The sequence below is a fragment of the Equus przewalskii genome, chromosome 8, assembly GCF_037783145.1.
Source record: "Equus przewalskii isolate Varuska chromosome 8, EquPr2, whole genome shotgun sequence".
NCBI classification, from domain to species: Eukaryota; Metazoa; Chordata; class Mammalia; order Perissodactyla; family Equidae; genus Equus; species Equus przewalskii.
This window is the reverse complement of record NC_091838.1, coordinates 24,111,624-24,131,410: the sequence shown is the minus strand read 5'-3', so window position 1 is coordinate 24,131,410 and position 19,787 is coordinate 24,111,624. Positions and strand designations below refer to the sequence as shown.

The 19,787-nt window shown below is 41.2% G+C and overlaps 1 protein-coding gene across 1 annotated transcript in view; it reads right to left on the bottom strand.

Annotated features, from left to right (window-relative positions):
* The window catches only part of CA8 (carbonic anhydrase 8), a 96,279-nt gene that overhangs the window by 38,598 nt on the left and 37,894 nt on the right, over nucleotides 1-19,787 (bottom strand). The window contains exon 4 of the mRNA XM_008541078.2: nucleotides 6,457-6,552. Within this exon, the coding sequence (XP_008539300.1) occupies nucleotides 6,457-6,552 (96 nt within the window). The remainder of the gene's footprint in view (nucleotides 1-6,456; nucleotides 6,553-19,787) is intronic.

Here is a 19,787-nt window from a genome sequence, read left to right as displayed (position 1 = left end):
ATTGTTATCATTCACTTTTTCTCTTCCAATAAATTTTCGGAGAATGACCAATAAGGAGCTAGAGTAGCTGTCAACATGTTCACAGTTTCTGTTTCTGTTTCTCTCCAGGTGAACCAACTGTGAAACAGACTAGGAGAAAGGGCACCAAAGAGGAAGGAAGAGAGACAAGAAACTTACGTCATCTAAGTTGGTCAGTCAGTTCAAAATAATCAAGACTTTAACTATTTTCCAAGTGGCTGTAATTCCCTAGATAGGCTGTAAAAACAGAAAATGAATTCTCTAAAGTTAAAAAAAAATGCCTAAGGCAAATGTACTCATGAGTGCAAAAGCCTGGCCCTTTAGGCAGAAGCCCTCACCCGATCTTCAGGGGAAATGGACCTCTCTTGGTTTTATCGGTTTAACCATGATGCAGCATTTGAATGCCTAGGCCAACAGCTGGGGTCTGTTTTCATTTCGTGCATCTCCTGTCAGATGATAACTCTTTGAAGAGTCCACATGTGAACACAATGTGGTAGTGCAGGAGCAAGGGCATTTGCATTGGCTGCCTGAGTTCTGAGTGTGACTTTTTAGTTTTGGGCAAGTTTACTTAACTTGTATGTCCTTCAGCTTCCTCATCTATACAGTTAGGAGGATAAAAATGATACAGTTGAAGATAAGACTCAGTCAAACAAAGAACTTAGAATCAGACATGGTGTGTTGTAATTCAATTAACATCACCCATTGTAATTCTTACTCAGAATGCCATACGGCATCAAATACAGTTTTTATGTATAGTAGCACTTAATAACTATTATTGGCTCTTTCCATCTATAAAGATTCTTTACTTTGTGTGTAAAACTTTATATCTTGCAACAAACTCCAGTTATTGCTCTATCTCTTTCCTTTCCTGGTAATTAATTTCTAGCTTTATAGCATTATAATCAGAAAAGATGCTTGTGATTATTTCAATTTTTTTAAATTTATAGAGGCTTGCCTTGTTTCCCAACACATGGTCTATCCTTGAGAATGTTCCAGGCGCACTGGAGAAGAATGTGTATCCTGCTGTTTTTGGATGGAGTGTTGTATATATGTCTATTAAGTCCAACTGGTTTAGCTTTTTGTTTAATTCCACTGTTTCCTTGCTGATTTTCTGTCTGAATGATCTATCCATTGATGTGAGTGGAGCGTTGAGTTCGCCTACTATTACTGTGCTATTTTTAATATCTTCTTTTAAGTTTGTTAATAGGTCTTATGAACTTTGGTGCTCCTGTGTTGGGTGCATAGATATTTATAAGCGTTATTTCTTCTTGATAGAGTGCCCCTTTGATCATTACACACTGCCCCTCTTTGTCTCTCTTTACCTGCTTATCTTGAAGTCTACTTTGTCTGATATAAGTATTGAGACACCTGCTTTCTTTTGTTTGCCATTAGCTTGGAGTATTGTCTTCCACCCCTTCACTCTGAGCCTGTATTTGTCATTGGAGCTGAGGTGTGTTCCCTAGAGGCAGCAAATTGTTGGATCTTGTTCTTTAATCCATCTTGCCACTCTGTGTCTTTTTATTGGAGAATTCAATCCATTTATGTTTAGGATGATTATTGACATATGAGGGCTTAATGCTGTCATTATATCACCCATTTTCTGGTTTACCTGCATGCATTTCCTGTGTTTTTTGTCCTGTGTGTTTTGGTCTACCCATTGTATTATGTAGTTTTTTATGATGTGTTTCTCCATTTTTTCCTTATTTATTTTTTGTCTCTGTTCTGCTTTTTGTTTAGTGGCTACCCCGAAGCTTGAATTCAGAATCTTGTGTATAAGATAGTCATTTTCTGGGGCCAGCCCAGTGGCGGAGTGGTTAAGTTTGCACGTTCCGCTTCAGCAGCCCGGGGTTCGCCAATTTGGATCCCAGGTGCAGACATGGCACTGCTTGGCAAGCCATGCTGTGGTAGGCATCCCACATAGAAAGTAGAGGAAGATGGGCATGGATGTTAGCTCAGGGCCAGTCTTCCTCAGCAAAAAGAGGAAGACTGGCAGCAGTAAGCTTAGGGCTAATCTTCCTCAAAAAAAAAAAAAAAAAAGGTAGTCCATTTTCTGATGGCCTCTTATTTCCTTAGTCTGAACTGATTCAATCCCTTTCCTCTTCCCCTCCTAAGTTGTTTTTCTCATATCTTATTACAACTTGTGTTGTGAGTTTGTGGTTAAAGTGACAAGACTGTCTTCGTTTTTGGTGTTTTCCTTCCGTTTAGCCTAATGCTGTAGTTGAATATTTGCTATCCTATTCTGATTCTGTCTACCTATTTATCTCCTTACTCTGTGTTTTGTGACCCCTTTTTTTCTTTTTTCAGGTACAAGGGCCTTCTTGAGGATTTCTTGGGGTGGGGGGGGCGGGCATCTCATGGCTATGAAGTCCCTTAGCTTTTGTTTGTCTGGGAAAGATTTAATTTCTCCCTCAAATCTGAAGGATATTTTTGCTGGATAGAGTATTCTGGGCTGAAGATTCTTGTCTTTTAAAGTTTTGAATTGTCATTCCATTCTCTCCTAACTTGTAAGGTTTCTGCAGAGAAATCTGCTGAAAGCCTGATAGGAGTTCCTTTGCAGGTTATTTTCTTCTGCCTTGCTGCCCTGAGTATTCTTTCTTTGTCATTCATTTTTGCCAGTTTTACTACTATACGCCTTGCGGTAGGTCTTTTTACATTGACAAATCTAGGAGATCTGGAACCTTCTTCCACACATATTTCCCTCTCTTTCCCTAGATTTGGGAAGTTCTCTGCTGTGATTTCTTTGACCACGCTTTCTGCTCCATTCTCCTTCTCTTCACCTTCTTGAAGACCTATAATTCTTGTTGCATTTCCTCATTCAGTCAGATATTTCTCAGAGACTTTCTTCATTTCTTCTCAGTCTCAGTTCTCTCTCCTCCTCTGTCTGGAGCATTTCAACATGTCTGTCTTCAATTATGCCGATTCGCTCCTCTATGATGTCCACACGAGCATTCAGGGAATCCGTATTTTGTTTTATCTCTTCCATTGTGTCTTTCATCTCTAATATTTCTGATTGATTCTTCTTTATAGTTTCAATCTGTTTTGTGAAGTAGCTCCTGAACTCGTTGAATTGTTTCTCTACATTTTCTTTTACCTCGTTTTTTGATGATAGCTGTTTTGAATTCGCTGTCATTTAGCTTACATATTTCTGTGTCCTCAGGACTGAGTTCTGGGTGCTTGTCGTTTTCTCTCTGGTCAGGAGATTTGATGTAGTGTCTGATGTTGGAAGGTCGGCTTTTTCTCATTCTGATATTATTCAGTTGCAGGTACAGCCTATTGCCACTGGGTGGGGGTCGAGAGCCACATATTCTGAGCCCTCCACCTTTAGCCGAGATGGTGCAGGGCAAGTAGGGGAAGGGGCGCTTTCTCCCATGTGCAGTGCAGGATTTATCGATCAGCTCTCACTATCTAGTCTCCTGGGGTCTTGGCTTGATGAGGTAACCCCACATGAAAACTTTCGCCCCATTAGAGGGCTTCCCTCTAGGCTACAAGAGCCGGTGGGAGTCCTGGGTGATCCTGCAGACACACGACCCCTCCCCCACTCCTTCTCTCATGGATCCTCCCGCAGCAGCAATCCAGAGTCTTCACAGGAGGAAGTAAAGTTCTCTCATACCCCATTCCAGCTCCTCCGAGGGGGGAATCCAGCCTCTCCGCCCTCTGTGGTGTGGCTGCATGTCTCTTCGAGGTTTTTGTGTTGTTAGGATGTCTTCTGTTGGAGAATGGTTGCCCCTTTTTGTTGTATGTTGGAGAGGAGAGAGTCCCGGGCAAGTTCACTCTGCCATGATGCTGACGTCAGCCCTCATTCCTTTCCTTCTTTGCCAAACTTCTACATGAAGAGGTTGCAACAACCAAAAAGCAAGTATAGATGATACTCTGCACATCCCAGCCCCTAAAATCCTCTAGCAATCCAGGTGGCAACACAACCTGGTGCCAAGAGTCCACTAGGAATCATCAGACCAATTAAGTTCTTATCTCTCACATTTGCCACTTTTTCACCATCACCCAAAATGCAAACCTTCTGGGTAGTTTCCTCTCCTGGAACCTCAGCCCTGCACGGCCCTGTATTTTTCCATTTCTAACTCTAATCTCCTCTCATTTTCCACTGTGCCCTCCAGAACATGGGGATGACTCCCCATCTTTGACAAGCTCTCCCATCACCTCCTGGTCTGTGTGAACTCCCTCAGGTTTGCCCAGGGCCACATCTCTCCCAGGCCTTTCAAGTGGACACTGTGCATCCTCCCTCAGAGACAAGACTGAAAGCTGTTGTCAGAGCCCTGCTGTTCCCTTCAGTTGGGTACTCTGACCCACATGCATTAGGCCACCCTTCTCTGAGTAGACCATCCTACTCTGATACTATCATGCTCTACTTGTTGCAAAGTTAAACTGTTGCAAAGTTTTAAAAAAAATAACCCATTGGTCATTCCCTCGTAGTCATCATCTCCTGCTGTCACTCTGGAGGATTTCAACATCCCTATGGGTGACCTGTCCCCTGCCTGGCCTGTTTACCCTTCAGTCTATGGCTTTCAGCCCCATTCCATCTCAGCAAACCAATCCTGAGAACAGACTCTAGATTTGTGTTCCCAGCTCCAAAAGACCATTCCCTCTGACCATAACTTCTCATCCATCCTGGTCTGCCTCTCTTTTCTCTCTTCCCATTCACTGACCACAAGGGGCCAAGGCTCTTAAGAGTCTCTTGGCTTTGTCTCTTTCCCTTCCTGCCTATACTGAATGGCATCTCTTCAACCACTCTCAATTCTCTAAGCCTTTTGTCCTCCTAAATCATCTGTTCTTCAATGGGTCAATGCAACAATTTTCTAGAATTCTCTACTCCTCTACCTGGATAGAGAACAATCCACAAAACATTGTCCTGTACCATCTGGGATGTCCAATCTGAAGTGAGTCTCCCACAGTGACTGTAAAGTCTATTATCACTCCCCCCAGGCTATTTCACAACCCAATCCCACACCCATGTTTCCCTTGCTCTATAAATAATTTTGCTTCGTGTGTCTCAAAGATAATAAAGGTCATCAAGCATGAAGTCCCCCCATTTCCTGTCTTTCTTCACCTACTAATTCGCCCCATTTGTACCCACCCTTTCCTCCCAGCCCTCTATTTCGGAGAAAGGGTGTGTCCCCTCCTATCCGAGGTTAGTCCAACCACAAAACCTCTCCATCCTCTGCCCTCCTGGCTCCTCTAGGACTTTCCTACATCAATTATCCCCTTTCTTTCTGATATTTTTAAACTCTACCTCTGCACTAGTTCTTTTTGCTCAGAATAAAAACATAGGCAGATCTCAGATCTCAAAATAAAACAAACAGACCCTTGCTGCACATCACCACTAGCCATTACCCTGTCTCCCTTTCCTCCAGTTTCTTGAAGGGAAGTCTACCCTCACTGCCTTCCGCTTCCTCTGCTCCATTCTCCCTCTCCTCTTGCCTAAGTGCAAGACCCGCAGGGAGACTTCCTCTCCTCTCTGCTTCAGCTGGTACTCCTGATCAGTCCTACTTTCCTTCGTGAACTTTTGCTCTTGTACTTTCTGCAATTCTATTCTCTCCTGAGGAAGGCATTTTCACACAGATATCCTGAATTTTTCCCCACAGCAAATTTATGGAAAGTTAAAACAAGTATGCATGCTTTCAAGCTTCCCTTGCCTACAATAACGAGTTGGTTTCAGGAAATACTGATGCTCGTTCCAAGAGTCTTGGTTTCCAATCCAGTGCTCTCTCAGTCCACGTCACCTTTTATATGCTAATAATCAGTAAGTGAAAATGTTGTTACCACATTTAATTCCACTCACAAGTATTTATTGAGTACCAACTCCAAAGATGAAACTAACATGTCCTCTTCCTTTCTGTATATGACTACTCAGTTATTTGTATTCTTATTTTTATTTTATTCTATTATTATTTTTATTATTTTTTTATTTTTTTGAGGAAGATTAGCCCTGAGCTAACATCTGCCACCAATCCTCCTCTTTTTGCTGAGAAAGACTGGCCCCGACCTAACATCCATGCCCATCTTCCTCTACTTTATATGTGGGACGCCTGCCACAGCATGGCTTGCCAAGCAGTGCTAGGTCTGCACCCGGGATCTGAACTGGTAAATCCCAGGCTGCCAAAGCAGAATATGCAAATTTAACCACTGTGCCACCAGGCTGGCCCCAGGAGACATTTTCTAAATCATTTCTCCAAAGACCTTGAATGCCTCTCTGAAGAAAATTTCTAATGAGTAAATGAATGATGTTCTACCAATGAATATTGCTGCTCTCTCATGACCCACAAAGATCTAGTTTTCTATTTTGAAATTATCAGTGTTCTCTGTATATGTGTTTAATGTCACCTGTAAGTAATAAAACTGAGACAGAACAAAAAACATTCTGCAAAATGAATGTGAAATAAGCACCTCTAAAAAATACGACAATTAGAGCTGGAGACCATTTACCTGAACAAACAAAGCAATGATGGCGATCCCATGGGGCTTCCCAACAGCCTCATCAATACTGCTGAACAGGGTGGAGTTCCAGTGGATCAGATGGAGCTGGGTAAGCAATAGACAGGTCACCTCATTACTTAATATACTTCTGTTTAGAAAAACAACAACATATCAACTTCTCCTTAACTGTATCTATACTTTATCATATGCAACAAGAGTATCACAAAGACACAAATAGATAACTGCTTTAATACCAGTTTTCTGTAGGAATGCCTTCCTTCTTTTTTTATTGGGATCAGATTGGTTTACAACATTATGTAAATTTCAGGTGTACATCATTATATTTAAACTTGTGCATAGACTACATCGTGTTCACCACCAAAAGTCTAGTTACCATCCATCACCATACACATGTGTCCCTTTACCCTTTTCACCCTTCCTCCACCTGCTTCTCCTCTGGTAACCACCAATCTGTTCTCTGTATGTCTGTGTTTGTTTATTTATCTTTCACATATGAGTGAAGTCAAATTGTAGTTATCTTTCTCTGTACGACTTATTTCACTTAGAATAATATCCTCAAGGTCTATCCGTGTTGTCCTAAATAACAAGATTTCATCTTTTTTTTAGGCTGCATAGTATTCCATTGCATACATATATATATATATATATATATATATATATATATATATATATATGTATGTATACCACATCTTCTTTAGCCACTCATCCATTGATGGGCACTTAGGCACTTAGGCTGTTTCCAAGTCTTGGCTATTGTGAATAATGCTGCAATGATCCTAGGGGTACATATATATTTTTGAATGTGTTTTCATGTTCTTTGGAGAAATACCCAGAAGTGGAATAGCTGAATTGTATGGCAGTTCTATTTTTAATTTTTTGAGGAATTTCCATACTGTTTTCCATATTGGCTGAACCAATTTACATTCCCACCAGCAGTGTATGAGGGTTCCCTATTCTCTACATTCTCTCCAACACTTGTTATTTCTTGTCTTCTTAATAATAGCCATTCTGACAGGCATGAAGTAATATCTCATTGGGGTTTTAATTTGCATTTCCCTAATCATTAGCAATTTTGAACATCTTTTCACGTGCCCATAAGGCCTTCCTTCTTATTTCTGAACAGAAGCAATGCTTAGAGGATCGCTGCCTCTCACATTCTGCTTTAGTCCTACAGGAGCACATTTAAGGAGACTTGCAGATTTCATATTGATTTAGTTGTCTTTCCTTAAATGTCATCCCCTCTGGATCGCAGTGGAACAAAACTCCGGACCTGGGCACAAACACTAGAACTCATTCAAAAAATTAGTTCCTGCATAATCAAGTACCAGTATTTCCACTAAGAATAGTACAAAGCCAGTCTCAAATTCTGGTCAATTATTTCAACTCTCTAAGAACATCCAGAGATCACATCCTATACAAAATGCTGCATCTTTTTAAAGCCATGGTAAATTAATGAATGCTGACGTGGCTCTAAAAGAAGGCCATTTTCTGCACTAGAGATAAAATTTTATCTGTGAAGGAATCATAACCAATGCTCTAGAGGACTCCTCATTCCTAACCTCATAAAGCTTTGTAGCTTTCAAGTTTGTCTAGAATATGCACTTGCTCCTACGGCACTGATAAAACACTAGCAAGAGGCCAAATGCAATCCCTTGGTTAAAATCAAATGGCCACTGAGGTTCTTAGCGTAAAAGTGGCTACGTAAACCTTCTCCCTGGCATACTATCTTCATCACTATAGCTTTTAATCAAGTTATAATTACTCAAAACACTGCCTCAGTTAAAACTTAGTTCTAACCCAAAAAGATACAGCTAAAATTCAATCCCCATGTCATTTTAGCATCCATATTAAAATATTAAGGAAAATTATCACGAGGATGGCCACAAATTTGATTCTTCGACTGCTGAATTTGTGCAACTAGAATTCAAGATTATAAGGCTGACCACTAGAGGGAGTAAGGAAGTCCTCTGTCTAGAAGACAAGGGCTAAGTCAGGATAGGTCAGGCTATGAAACACCCACCCAGACTGTGACCGCCCAGCAAACGCAACAGTCAAGGCACTGCCTCTAGGAAAACAATGTTCTACAATCTTTCAATTACTAACGAAGGACAGACCAATTTTAATCTTTCCTTTTCTGGCTGCAACAATAGCATAGGCATCCCAGTGGTACACACAAGGGTACAGTGATACAGATAAGTGTACAGTGGTACAGATAAGAACTGATTGCTTCGATTAAGTCAACAAATAAGGCCCAAGGTTGAAATCTATTTTTATCCAACAGATTACAAAGTTCAAATCAACATTTTTCTTACTTCTCCTAGCAACATTATGGGGTATTTTTTCTGAAACAAAACAAACTGAAAAAGCATGGTTGGTTTGGTGTTTTTTTGACACTCCTCATAATTCAGCATCATCACACACACCTACTCCTCAAACACAGCTTCACATTTTTTTGCATTTACAAAACTGAGGGTTCCCCCTCCCTGAGTGTGTGCTGCACATGGTGACCTTGTTTCAAGGAGGACAGGATGGAAAAGCAACTGCACAGCGGGGAAACCTGACGAACACCACCTGAGCCAGGTGCCCAAGGTCAGCAGCAACAGTCACAGACGTGTTTACAGTCCGGACCCTTGACATGGTGTGAGGAAAATGACATTCCACCTCTGCGGTCTTCTTCCCAATAATCCACAACTCCAGTCTAATCCTGAGAAAAACAGCAGACAGATCTCAATGGAGGGACATTCTACAAAATGCCTGACCAGTTCTCTTCAAAACTGTCAAGGGCAGGGCAGCCCGGTGGCATGGTGGTTAAGTTCACACACTCTGCTTCAGTGGCCTAGGGTCCGCCGGTTCAGATCCCAGATGTGGATCTACACACCGCTCATCGAGTCATGCTGTGGCAGTGTCCCACATACAAAAAATAGAGGAAGATTGGCAAGTGTTAGCTCAGTGACAATCTTCCTCAAGCAAAATGAGGAAGACTGGCAACAGATGTTAGCTCAGGGCCAATCTTCCTCACCAAGAAAAAAAAAAAAGAAAGAAAACACCTGTCAAGGTCATCAAAAACAAAGAAAGCCTGAGAAAATGTCACAGCAAAGAGAAGCCTAGAGAAACACGAGAGCTGACGTAAAGTGGTATCACAGGTACAAGAGCTCTTGGAACAGAAAAAGGGCATCAAGTCAAAACCAAAGAAATTGAACAAAATAAAGAATTCATGTATCAATACTGGTCCACTAATTATAACAAATGCGCCATACTAATGTAAGATGTTAACAACAGGGAAAATTGGTTGTGGGTTATATGGGAACTTTCTGTACTATTCTCATAATTTTCCTGTAAATCTAAAACAGCTCTAAAAAATACACACTATTTAAAAAAAAAAGAAAGAAAAGAAAAGAAAAATTAAGGAAAACGCTGGCACTTCCACAAACCCACACTAATAAGGATAAAAGAAGATCACCATGACTTTTGTGTGACTCGCACAAAAACACAAAATGAAAATAGCAAAAGAAGTTCCACCACCTGGTGCGCATTCTACCATCTGGGTCTTAATCACTTGAGACGGCGGCTCAGGGGCAGAAAGAGTCTTCTCTCACAGTCAACAAGGGACCCAAGCTTTAAAGCAAAGCTCTACCCTGGTACTTACAGAGAAATCCTCTTCTCCTGGAGGCGCTTTCTCTCATTTTAAGACCAAACAAAACATCATTAGAGATCATCTTTCCACATCACTAAAGGATGGTTAATGCAAGTACCAGGCAAATTTCCAATACAATCCGGAAATCAGCTGTAACCTCGTAGAAGTAACTTAGATGCACAACCCACAAACATAACACACTTGACACTTCTATTGCCTCTCGGCTTGAGCTCACTCTGTGCTCCCGAGCCCTCCCTGTCTCCACCTGTATTAGTTTGCTAAAGCTGTCATAACAAAGTGCCACAGACTGAGTGGCTTAAATCATAGAAATTTATTTCCTCACAGTTCTGGGGGCTTGAAGTCTGAGATCAAGGTGTCGGCAGGGTTGGTTTCTCCTGAGGCCTCTCTCCTTGGCTTGTACACGGCCACCTTCTCCCTGTGTCCTCACATCGTCTTTCCTCTGTGCATGTCTGTGTCCAAATTCCTTCCTCTTATAAGGGACCAGTCATGCTGGATTAGGACCAGCCCCAGTGACCTCATTTTCACCTAATTACTTCTGCAAAGATCCTGTCTCCAAATATGGTCACATTCTGACGTCCTGGGGGGTTAAGACTTCAACATATGAATTGGCCGGGGTAGGGCAGTGGCAAACACAATTCTGCCCCTAACACCATCTATCTCACCCTTTTCCTTTCTTTCCTCCTGAATGAAGTTTTTTTTTCAGATCTCAAAAGCTAGAGCTATTCACATCGACTTCTGTTTCCCCCGTAGCCTTTTTTATTCCTATCATCTTATATTTTGCCTTCTATTAGTGTTGGCTCAGTTCCCTAAAGCAAAGCCATAGAGACAGGAAAATTATCAGTGCATCTGAAGAACCAAGAGAACCTTTGCGCACAGCTCGAGGCTATATATGTCTGACAGGACAGGAGAGATGACTCTGGAGAGTCAGTCAGGTTCCAAGTGCACAGCTTTAAATTTTTCCATAACTGTATTTTGGGAAACATTAAAGCAATATGTTATTGCAGTGAATATTATTATTACTTATACTGCTTTAAATCAATCAAACTCCCCTATCAACATCTTTCCTTCAAAGGTCCTTTTGGCAGTATGGGGATGGACTGGATGCGTCAGACATGGGAAGACATGGGAAGATAAGCTAGGAGCCTACCACAAAAGTTCCAGCTGAAAAGTTATGACAGGGCTGTGAGATGGCTCATTTTATGTGTCACCATGGCTGGGCTATGGTGCCCAGTTTTCCGGTCAAACACCCATCTAGATGTTGCTGTGAATGTATTTTTTAGATGTGCTTCGAGTAAAGCAGATACCCTCCACAATGTGGGTGGGCCTCATCCAACTAGTTGAAGGCCTTACAAGCATAAGCTGAGGCCCCTGAAGGAGAAGCAATTCTACTTCCAAATTATAACATAAAAATTCTACCTGAGTTTCCAGCCTTTGGCCTACTCTATGGATTTCAGACTTGCCAGTTCTTACAATAAATCTTAATTCTTCTTTCTCTCTCAATCTCTCTCTCAACAGATAGTGGGAGCAATATTCTCTCTCTCTCTCTCTCTCTATATATATATATATACATACATACATACAAAAAAAACAAAAAAAAAGTGTGGAAAGGAAAGGAGGTTCAAATCCAAACAAGACTAGTAGCAATACGAATAATGACAAAGGGCTCTAACAACTAAAGTGACAATATTTGGAATTTATTCTCCTAAGACTAAACACACTTCCTTTGGCCGGGGGGGTGGGGGATTGGGGGGTGGGAGGAAGAGAAAGCAATCCAGTGATGATCAGAAAGAACATATTAGAACTTCAACTCACATTTATTTTTATCCAATGCCTCTTTTTTATTTCAATTTTCCTATGCTTTCATAAAATAAATTTTATATAGATAGATAGATATAAAATATATATTAGTGCATGAATGTAATTTATTAATACATATGCACAAATTAAGGATCTGTGTGCCAGAATTGTCTGGGACAAGTGGGTTTGAATGGAAAGGCACATGATACTAAAGACATGGTTTAGAAAACAACGAAGCAGCCCATCAAGTCCAAGGGAGGCTTAGCAGAGGTCCACACAGACAGTTACTATCACTCAAGGGGACTCGGAAGATGGACTTCAAAGCCTGACGGTACAGATGGGCTGTGGGGGGTGACTGGTCCTCAGCAGAGTACAGAACGGAGAGGTGGGAACGGTGTGCACTTTCGCAACTCTATTGATAAACCGTTAGATGCAACATGCTCTCGTAAAAGATCTCTGAGCTGGGATCACAAGTCTTAGATTCTTGTTTCAGTTCCTCCACTCTCTAGCTCTGTGAACTTCACAAGTCACTAACTTCTTTGAGCATCAGCCTCTCTGTAACACAAGGAGAGCTATGTCTTAAAAGCTTGGCTTCTTTGCACCTTTCTCTGTCCTCACCTGGCACTCTCTTTATTCCTATTTTCCTGCCACATTTTGCTGTCATTAGCATTAGTTATATGTAGCCAGCAAAGGCATGGAAGCAGGATGAATTTTGAGAATGGAGAGCAGCTTACCAATTCATAGTGAAGCCCCAGTGTCTAAGTGCCCTTACCATTTCTAAGGAGTATAAGGATGACCTAGTAAGATTACTACATCTGCTGCCTTGACTCAGATCGTCTCACTCTTCCTCACCTCCCTCCTTCCAGGTCCACTGGACTAAAGGTGACCGCAGGCAGCACTCAGCGCCCTGAGGTCTTCTGGCGCCCAGTGCCTGGAAACACACAGTACAGCAGGTGGCAGAGGGGCTGCCTCTCGCAGTTGGAACCCAAACACCTACTATGGCCAACAACAACAGTAGTTGTAAAACAAGGAGACGAGAACTCTACTGACACAACGGGCAGTTCTCCGCTCTCCCTTCAGTGACTCTCCCTCAAAAGGCAAAAGGTTTGGGCTTCCTCCCAACCTGGGTATGTCAGAGTACAAGAAAGTGGTTTTCTATAACAATTAAAGTGGAGTGTTTCTTCCCTTCTTCCTTTTCTCCCCCCTACCTCCAGCACTCCCCAACCACCAAAGCCTCAATATACGTGGCCTCGTGTGTATCAGTATATATATTACAAAGAAATAAAAAAGCAAAGATCCATTCTTACTCTATCAGCATCATGACCATCATAAAAAATCTGATGGTAGGGTGACAACTGTAAAGCATCCTTTCACAGTTTGAGAGAAAATCTTTGACTGAGCTTCTGCTATAGGCTCACAAATTCAAATTTCCTGCAATTGACTGTGCCGCTTTGCCATTAGTACCTGTGAAATGTTAATTTTAATGTACTTAACTCACAGTAATAGATAAATTTGTCCGAAGTTATGAAACTGTGACAAGCCGTAGCCTTATAATCATTTATTTGTCACCAAGAAAAATAAGTTTGAAGATTTCATGGCAGCCTAACAGAAAGCTATCTTCAAGATAAATGAGGTTTACTATTAACATAAATAACATGACAGCATTAAAGTACAAAAGAATGAATCATGAGGAATGGAAAAAGCAGTAAAAACTGAAAAGGCAATTATGACTCACAAATTTCTTCCCCCAGCCCTGTGCACTCACACAAGTTCTGTGAAGTCTCTCTTATCTTCAGATGCCTAATGGACATTTCCTTTCAAATGGCTTCATGTCACCTCAAGCTGAATGCTTCCAGAACTGACATCAGTTCCCTTCACAGACACCCTATCACTGTCTCTCAGTGGAGCCCCGAACGTCCCAGGCTTGAGACCTCGGACCTACCCCTCTTTATCTCCAACTCACCAAGGCCTCTCCTGACCCCTAATTGTTTGTACAAAGCCCAACTAATCTCTCTTTCATGCAGCTTTCACCACATTTTCTCTGTCCAAAAATGTCTATTTCGTTTATTTCCTACCCATAGCAGGCTTAAATTTCTCTAACCCTATCCTTCCCATCTTATCCCCAAAATACTCAAATAAAGTGTGGCTCCTGACCCCGGAAAACACCCTCCCCATATGTTCCACTCACTTGGAATGCTGTTCCCCATCCTGTCCTGCCATTTATCCAAATTCTACCTATCCTCCTAGGCCTTGACAGGCATTTGATGGACAGATGGACAGACTGGATATGGAGACAGAGATACAACTTGAACCAACAGACATGAAGGAAATGGGATACCTGGGGTTTCCATCCGAAATCACTTAGAAAAGTAGAATGAGTGCAGTTGTAGACAAGAGTTGAAAGTGACATCGGAACAGTCACACTGGTCTCCCATAAGTAAGAGATGCAGCACTAGAACTGCCTGAAAAAGAAGGAGCTAGAGGTGCAGACTGCAGACGTCCCGAGATATCTAGAGAAATGGCCTTATAGAGTCAGTCAGTTCAACTTGGGGATCGAGTCACAAGGAGACCCACAGAAGGCAAGGACTGAGCTTTGGGAAATGGTGAGATGAGAAAAAGGAGAATATCAAATAAGCAGGAGGAAACACAGAAAATTCCAAAATCCTGTTAGGACAAAAGAGAAAAGAACTTTCTAGAAGAAAGTGTGGTGCACAGTATCAAGGCTCTATCAGCAACAAAGCTACAAAGAAACAAAAGAAAACGAGGACACAAAGAGATTTGGGATCTATTTTTTTTTAAAGATTATTGAGAAGGTGGTTGTAAGACAATGAAAGGAGCAGAGGCAGAACATAAAGGTGTCAGGATAAAATGAGTGGGGCAAAGCCACTCATCCTAGAAGGTGGGCAGTGAGAACCAGAAAACAGAAATCAAAAGATAGCTGAAGTGAGTGCTAAATGATTTTCTTTTTTGTTTTTTGGCAGGGAAAGATTCGCCCTCAGGGAACATCTGTTGCAATCTTCCTCTTTTTTTTCTCCCCAAAGCCCCACTGCATGGTTGTATATCCTAGCTGTAAGTCATTCTAATTCTTCTGTGTGAGCCGCCACTACAGCCTGGCAACTGACAGACGGCTGGTGTGGTTCTGCAACCAGGAAATGAACCCAGGCCGCCAAAGCAGTGAGTGCCAAACTTTAACCACTAGGCCATCAGGGCTGGCTCTGATTTTTTTTTTTTTTAATAAGGAGAATCAGTATGCTTGAGTTTAAGCAAAATTCATTTTTCACTTTTAGTAGTTTTTTCATCTATTCTTTTAATGAGCAAAAGTAAAATCTGAAAGAATCACAGGCTGCTATAAATTTTGATAGCTCAGACATATTCAATGCACCTGTGAACTCAAGACACAACTGAAACTGAAAACCATTTTTCTGCCAAACTGCAGTCATCAAGAACTTTCCTCTGAGGCAGGCCACAAAAGGGTACAGATTCACGGAGGAAAAGGAGTCATCAAGAGCAGGCCCTGGTTTCTGCGTCCTGCCTTGGCTTAATCGCTTCCTTCCCACGGTCCCCAAAAAATTCAACTATGGAGAGTTGAGCAGCTCCCCAAGTGGATTTTGAGTCTCTTGGCTCACCCATGCTCGATCTCACCCAAAATACCCATTCTCAGAGCATTTGGAAAGACCTATGATATGAGAAAAAGGAAAAATAAGGTTAACGTCTCAACTAACTTATGATACTGAGGGTTGAAAGAAAGAAGATATTAAGTATTAGAATTAAAAAAAAAGAAAAGGAAACTGGAAGTGAAAAGTTTGAGTAACAAAATGAGAACATTAACTGAAAAACAGCAGAGAAAGCGCCCTCTCTCTCCAGATCCACTCGTAATCATACGAAGCAGCCATTCATCGGCAGACAAATTGAGATTTAGTGTATACTATTTTCAGGTGCTGCTGCACTTTAAGATGTCGTTGTCAATATTTTATGCAGCTATTACTCAGAGAAGGACATTCAAGGCGTAGACAGATATAATAGTGACAAAGCGCTGGACAGCATGGAATGGAAAATAAATTGCCTGAAATTCTATCTCTGTCACCTCCGTGTTGTGTTTGCCTAAACTTAATTGAGTATCTTCTGAGATAGGTAAAAGAGAAATAGGAGGATGTGTTAGAGAATTTCAGAGCAACCTCATCTATTAATATATTAATACCAAAAGGTATTTATAGTGTTCTTAGGGTTCAGGATCCTCAATTCAAAAAATTTATAAAAGGATTTATTTCAAAGCAGAATGATTTCCTCTTTGAATGCTAATTTCCTGTTATTTACTCTGATATCGCTGCCCTCTTAGGAACAGGACGCTGGATCACTGTTAGGGCTCTTCTCCCAAAAAATGAAGCTTCCTTTAGGAAATTCACTATGAAAGTTTGGAAAAGGCTTGTTGGATCAGTCATGTGAATCAAAGAAAAACACTATATCATCTTGAAATATTTTTTATTTAATGTAAGATTAGAAGCAATTAAAACTGATTCTTTGACACTGGTTTCTTGGTTTTCCAAGAAATATCTTCTGTCTTATTTTCTGAAAAAGAAAATCTCAATTGTGGGTTATGGCTGAAATTAAATTGCCGTAACTTAAATTCTCTATATTTCATTTGTTATTCTATAAAATAAAGAAGGGAAAGAGACTGTCAAAGGGTCTTGGTATTACAGAACATGCCATTTACAGATTGCACCTGTTCGGTCTGTACAGTGAATCAGTGAATAATGGCTGTATTCTCTCCCCTTCTGCCCCTCACTGAGAACTACATTTCACAAAAGAGTTCTGAAATGACAGCAGCATTCATCAAAACATTTATTGAGCACCGATAATATCTAGGGTTTTAGCGTTCACTGCTTCCAACATTAAAAACACAAAGACCTCAAATCTTTTTATAAAAGAATTCAAGATGTGAATAACTAAAAATATAAAATTGATAATTCAACAGAAAAAAAGATGAGTGAGATGGGTTAGCATGCAATAAAAATGATAGCAGATGCTTTGAATATTTGTATTGATTTAATGAGCACTGATGTCACACTCTCTGCCAGGTACTGTTCTTTATATTTTAATATTACCTCACTCAACCCACACTGTCATCTTCATAACAGCAGAGGCTGTGAGTGTCACCAACACCCCATCTTAACAAGAAGGAAATGGAGGCACAGAAGGTGAAGTAGTCTGCCCAAGGTCACACAGCTAAGAAGCAACAAAGCCAGGACACGGACCAGGCAGTGTGGCTCCATTACCTGCATGCCAGCTCTCTTCTCCAAAGATGGGGGGTGGAAGAAGACTGATCAGGGTGGAATTCAGTGTGAATATTCACAGAATACGTGCAGAAATGACAAACAGTGTTCTCCATAGACAAGGAAAACCAGAGAAAAGGAATGGAGAGTGTGCAGCCAACAAAATAGCCAGTAATCCAGTTGGGCTGTGCCCGATGCCAATAGCACACGGTGCTGAGTGCACACCTGGTGTGAATGAACACTCTTACTCACTACGAGCTCCTGGGAAAGCAAATTGAGCTCTCAGAGTCTCAGCTGTAAAAGAGAGATCACACTATCTAATGTCTAAGGCCATTACAAGGCCAAGAGATACTATCTGGAAAGCTCCTGGTAAATATCAAGTAAGCGCTGGCCGGAGCCAATCAAGAGTGGAGAGAAGCAGGAGGTGCCAGTGGAAAGTTAGGCAGGGTTGTATTTCAAGAGTGTGGTCTTTGAAAACAAAGTTGTGCTCATCTACCTTCAGTTTGGTCATTTTCTCATCATGCTGCCTGAACTCACCTACTTATTTTCTTAAGGTTTAAAGATAAGTAATAATGCCTTCCCTTATAAAAAGCCAGATGACTTTCATCAGAAGCACAAATCAAAAGGACTCCAGGAATTAGGCTGATAAACGAGGGAAAGTATAGGATGAAGCAAGGAGAGGGAGAGCTGTGAAAACCAGAAATCGGCACCCTACCCAACGGTGATTAAATTCCAAAATTTAAAAAACACAGTTCCAGCTGGATCCATCCCTAAATCCAGCCACGAAGGCCACCAGTTTGCAACCCCCATGTACATAGTTTATATTCTAACACCAAGATCTCCTGCCTGGAAGAGAAAATAAAACCATCAGCAAGGAATGGTCTCTTCTTCCTGCCAGGACATCCCGCCATCCTTTCCTCCTTCCTCCTGACATGATGGTTGAATTGTCAGTCTTCTTGTCTAGTAGCCCACACCTGCCTCTGCTCTGCTCCATTCTCCCCCCGGCCCCCAATCGAGGGTCTTTGGTCCATCAGTTCCTTACTCTCCAGAGCCTTTGACTTGATGTCTCCCTCTCTATTAGTTCCTTCTCATCATTATTTAAATACGTGCAGATTTTTCTCATCTTAAAAAAAAAGCAAACCCTTCTTGACCTCGCATACCCTCCTACTACTTTCTCTTGGCAGACTTTTTCAAAAACTTATCTACACTCCCCATAACCACTTCCTCCCTGCCCTTTTCCTCCACAATCCACTGAAATCCATCTCTCGTCCCCATCACTTTAGTGAAACTGCTCTCCCCAAGTTCACCAGGAACCTTCTTCTGCTAAATCACACCTTTCTGGCATTGGCTTACTTGACAACTCTACAGCATCTGAGACCATGTGCATTCTTCTCGAACTGCCCCCTTCCTGTGGATTCCATGGCATCACACTCTCTAGGGTTCCTCCTCCTCGACAGCTATTTCATCTCGTGCTCCTTTACTGATTCCCTTCCCCTGACACCCCCTGAATGGTGGTTCTATCCTCTCATCTCCTCTATTCTCATTAAGCATATTCTTGTTAGGTGAGCTTATCCACTCCCATGTCTTCAATTGTCATCTCTATGCCCGTGATTCCAAAGTCAACATCTTTAACCAAAATTTCTGTACTGAATCGAGATCCCTTTACTAAACTACCTACTGAAATATTCTGAAATTAGCATTTCCTAACTGAAGTCTCTCCGCCACCCCTCAGACCTATGTCCCCCTCTTTGCTGCTAGCTCTGTTTACAAACCCAAGCTAGAAATCTCTTCCTTTATCCTCTTCCCTTACAAACAACCAAGAGCTGTGTCCTGCCATTTTCTACCTCCCTAAAATCTCCCAAATCCATTCACTTGGCTTATTCCTATGGGCAATTCCTTAGTTTAGATATCCATAATCTATTGATAGAATTATGGCTCAGGTCTCTTAACTAGTCATCATGCCTCCAAAGTTGGCTTTTCAAATTCATTCTTCATCTCGTAGTTATAGAGTGCAAATCTGATCATGTCACCCTCCTGGGACAGGTCACCCGAGGCTTCTTACCGTCTGCAGAGTACAGTCCAAACTTCTTAATACACAATGCACTAAAACAACATGTCTTTCTATAATCTTTGAAAGTGTGGCAAATTTGGTTTGTGTTTTAACTGTTTCAGGTAAATTGGTGCTAAGTATAGTAATAAGTTCTTTTTAGTAATAAGAATGCAGATAAAGCAATTTTTAAGTGAACTCAAAATTCAGCACTATTTCACTTCTCTGTGAAATACCATTGTCAATTTCATACTCCAACTTTCTACAATTAATACATTATCTAATAACCTAATTTTCAGGAACAATATTTTTTAAATCCAATTACAGTATCCAAAATATTACAATTTACAATAAAATGCATTTATCTGAAAATGTTAAAGAAAATCCATTTTAATCCTCCGTGTACCTGAAAAGGGACTTTGTAAACACAGCACACTCAGAGGCTTTCACTTTTTGAATAGCAATTATCTGGAGCAAAAATCAGAACGATTTTATTAGAAATATGAGAAGGCACATATTGTAGAGGGGAAAGAATGGTTAGTTGGTCTGA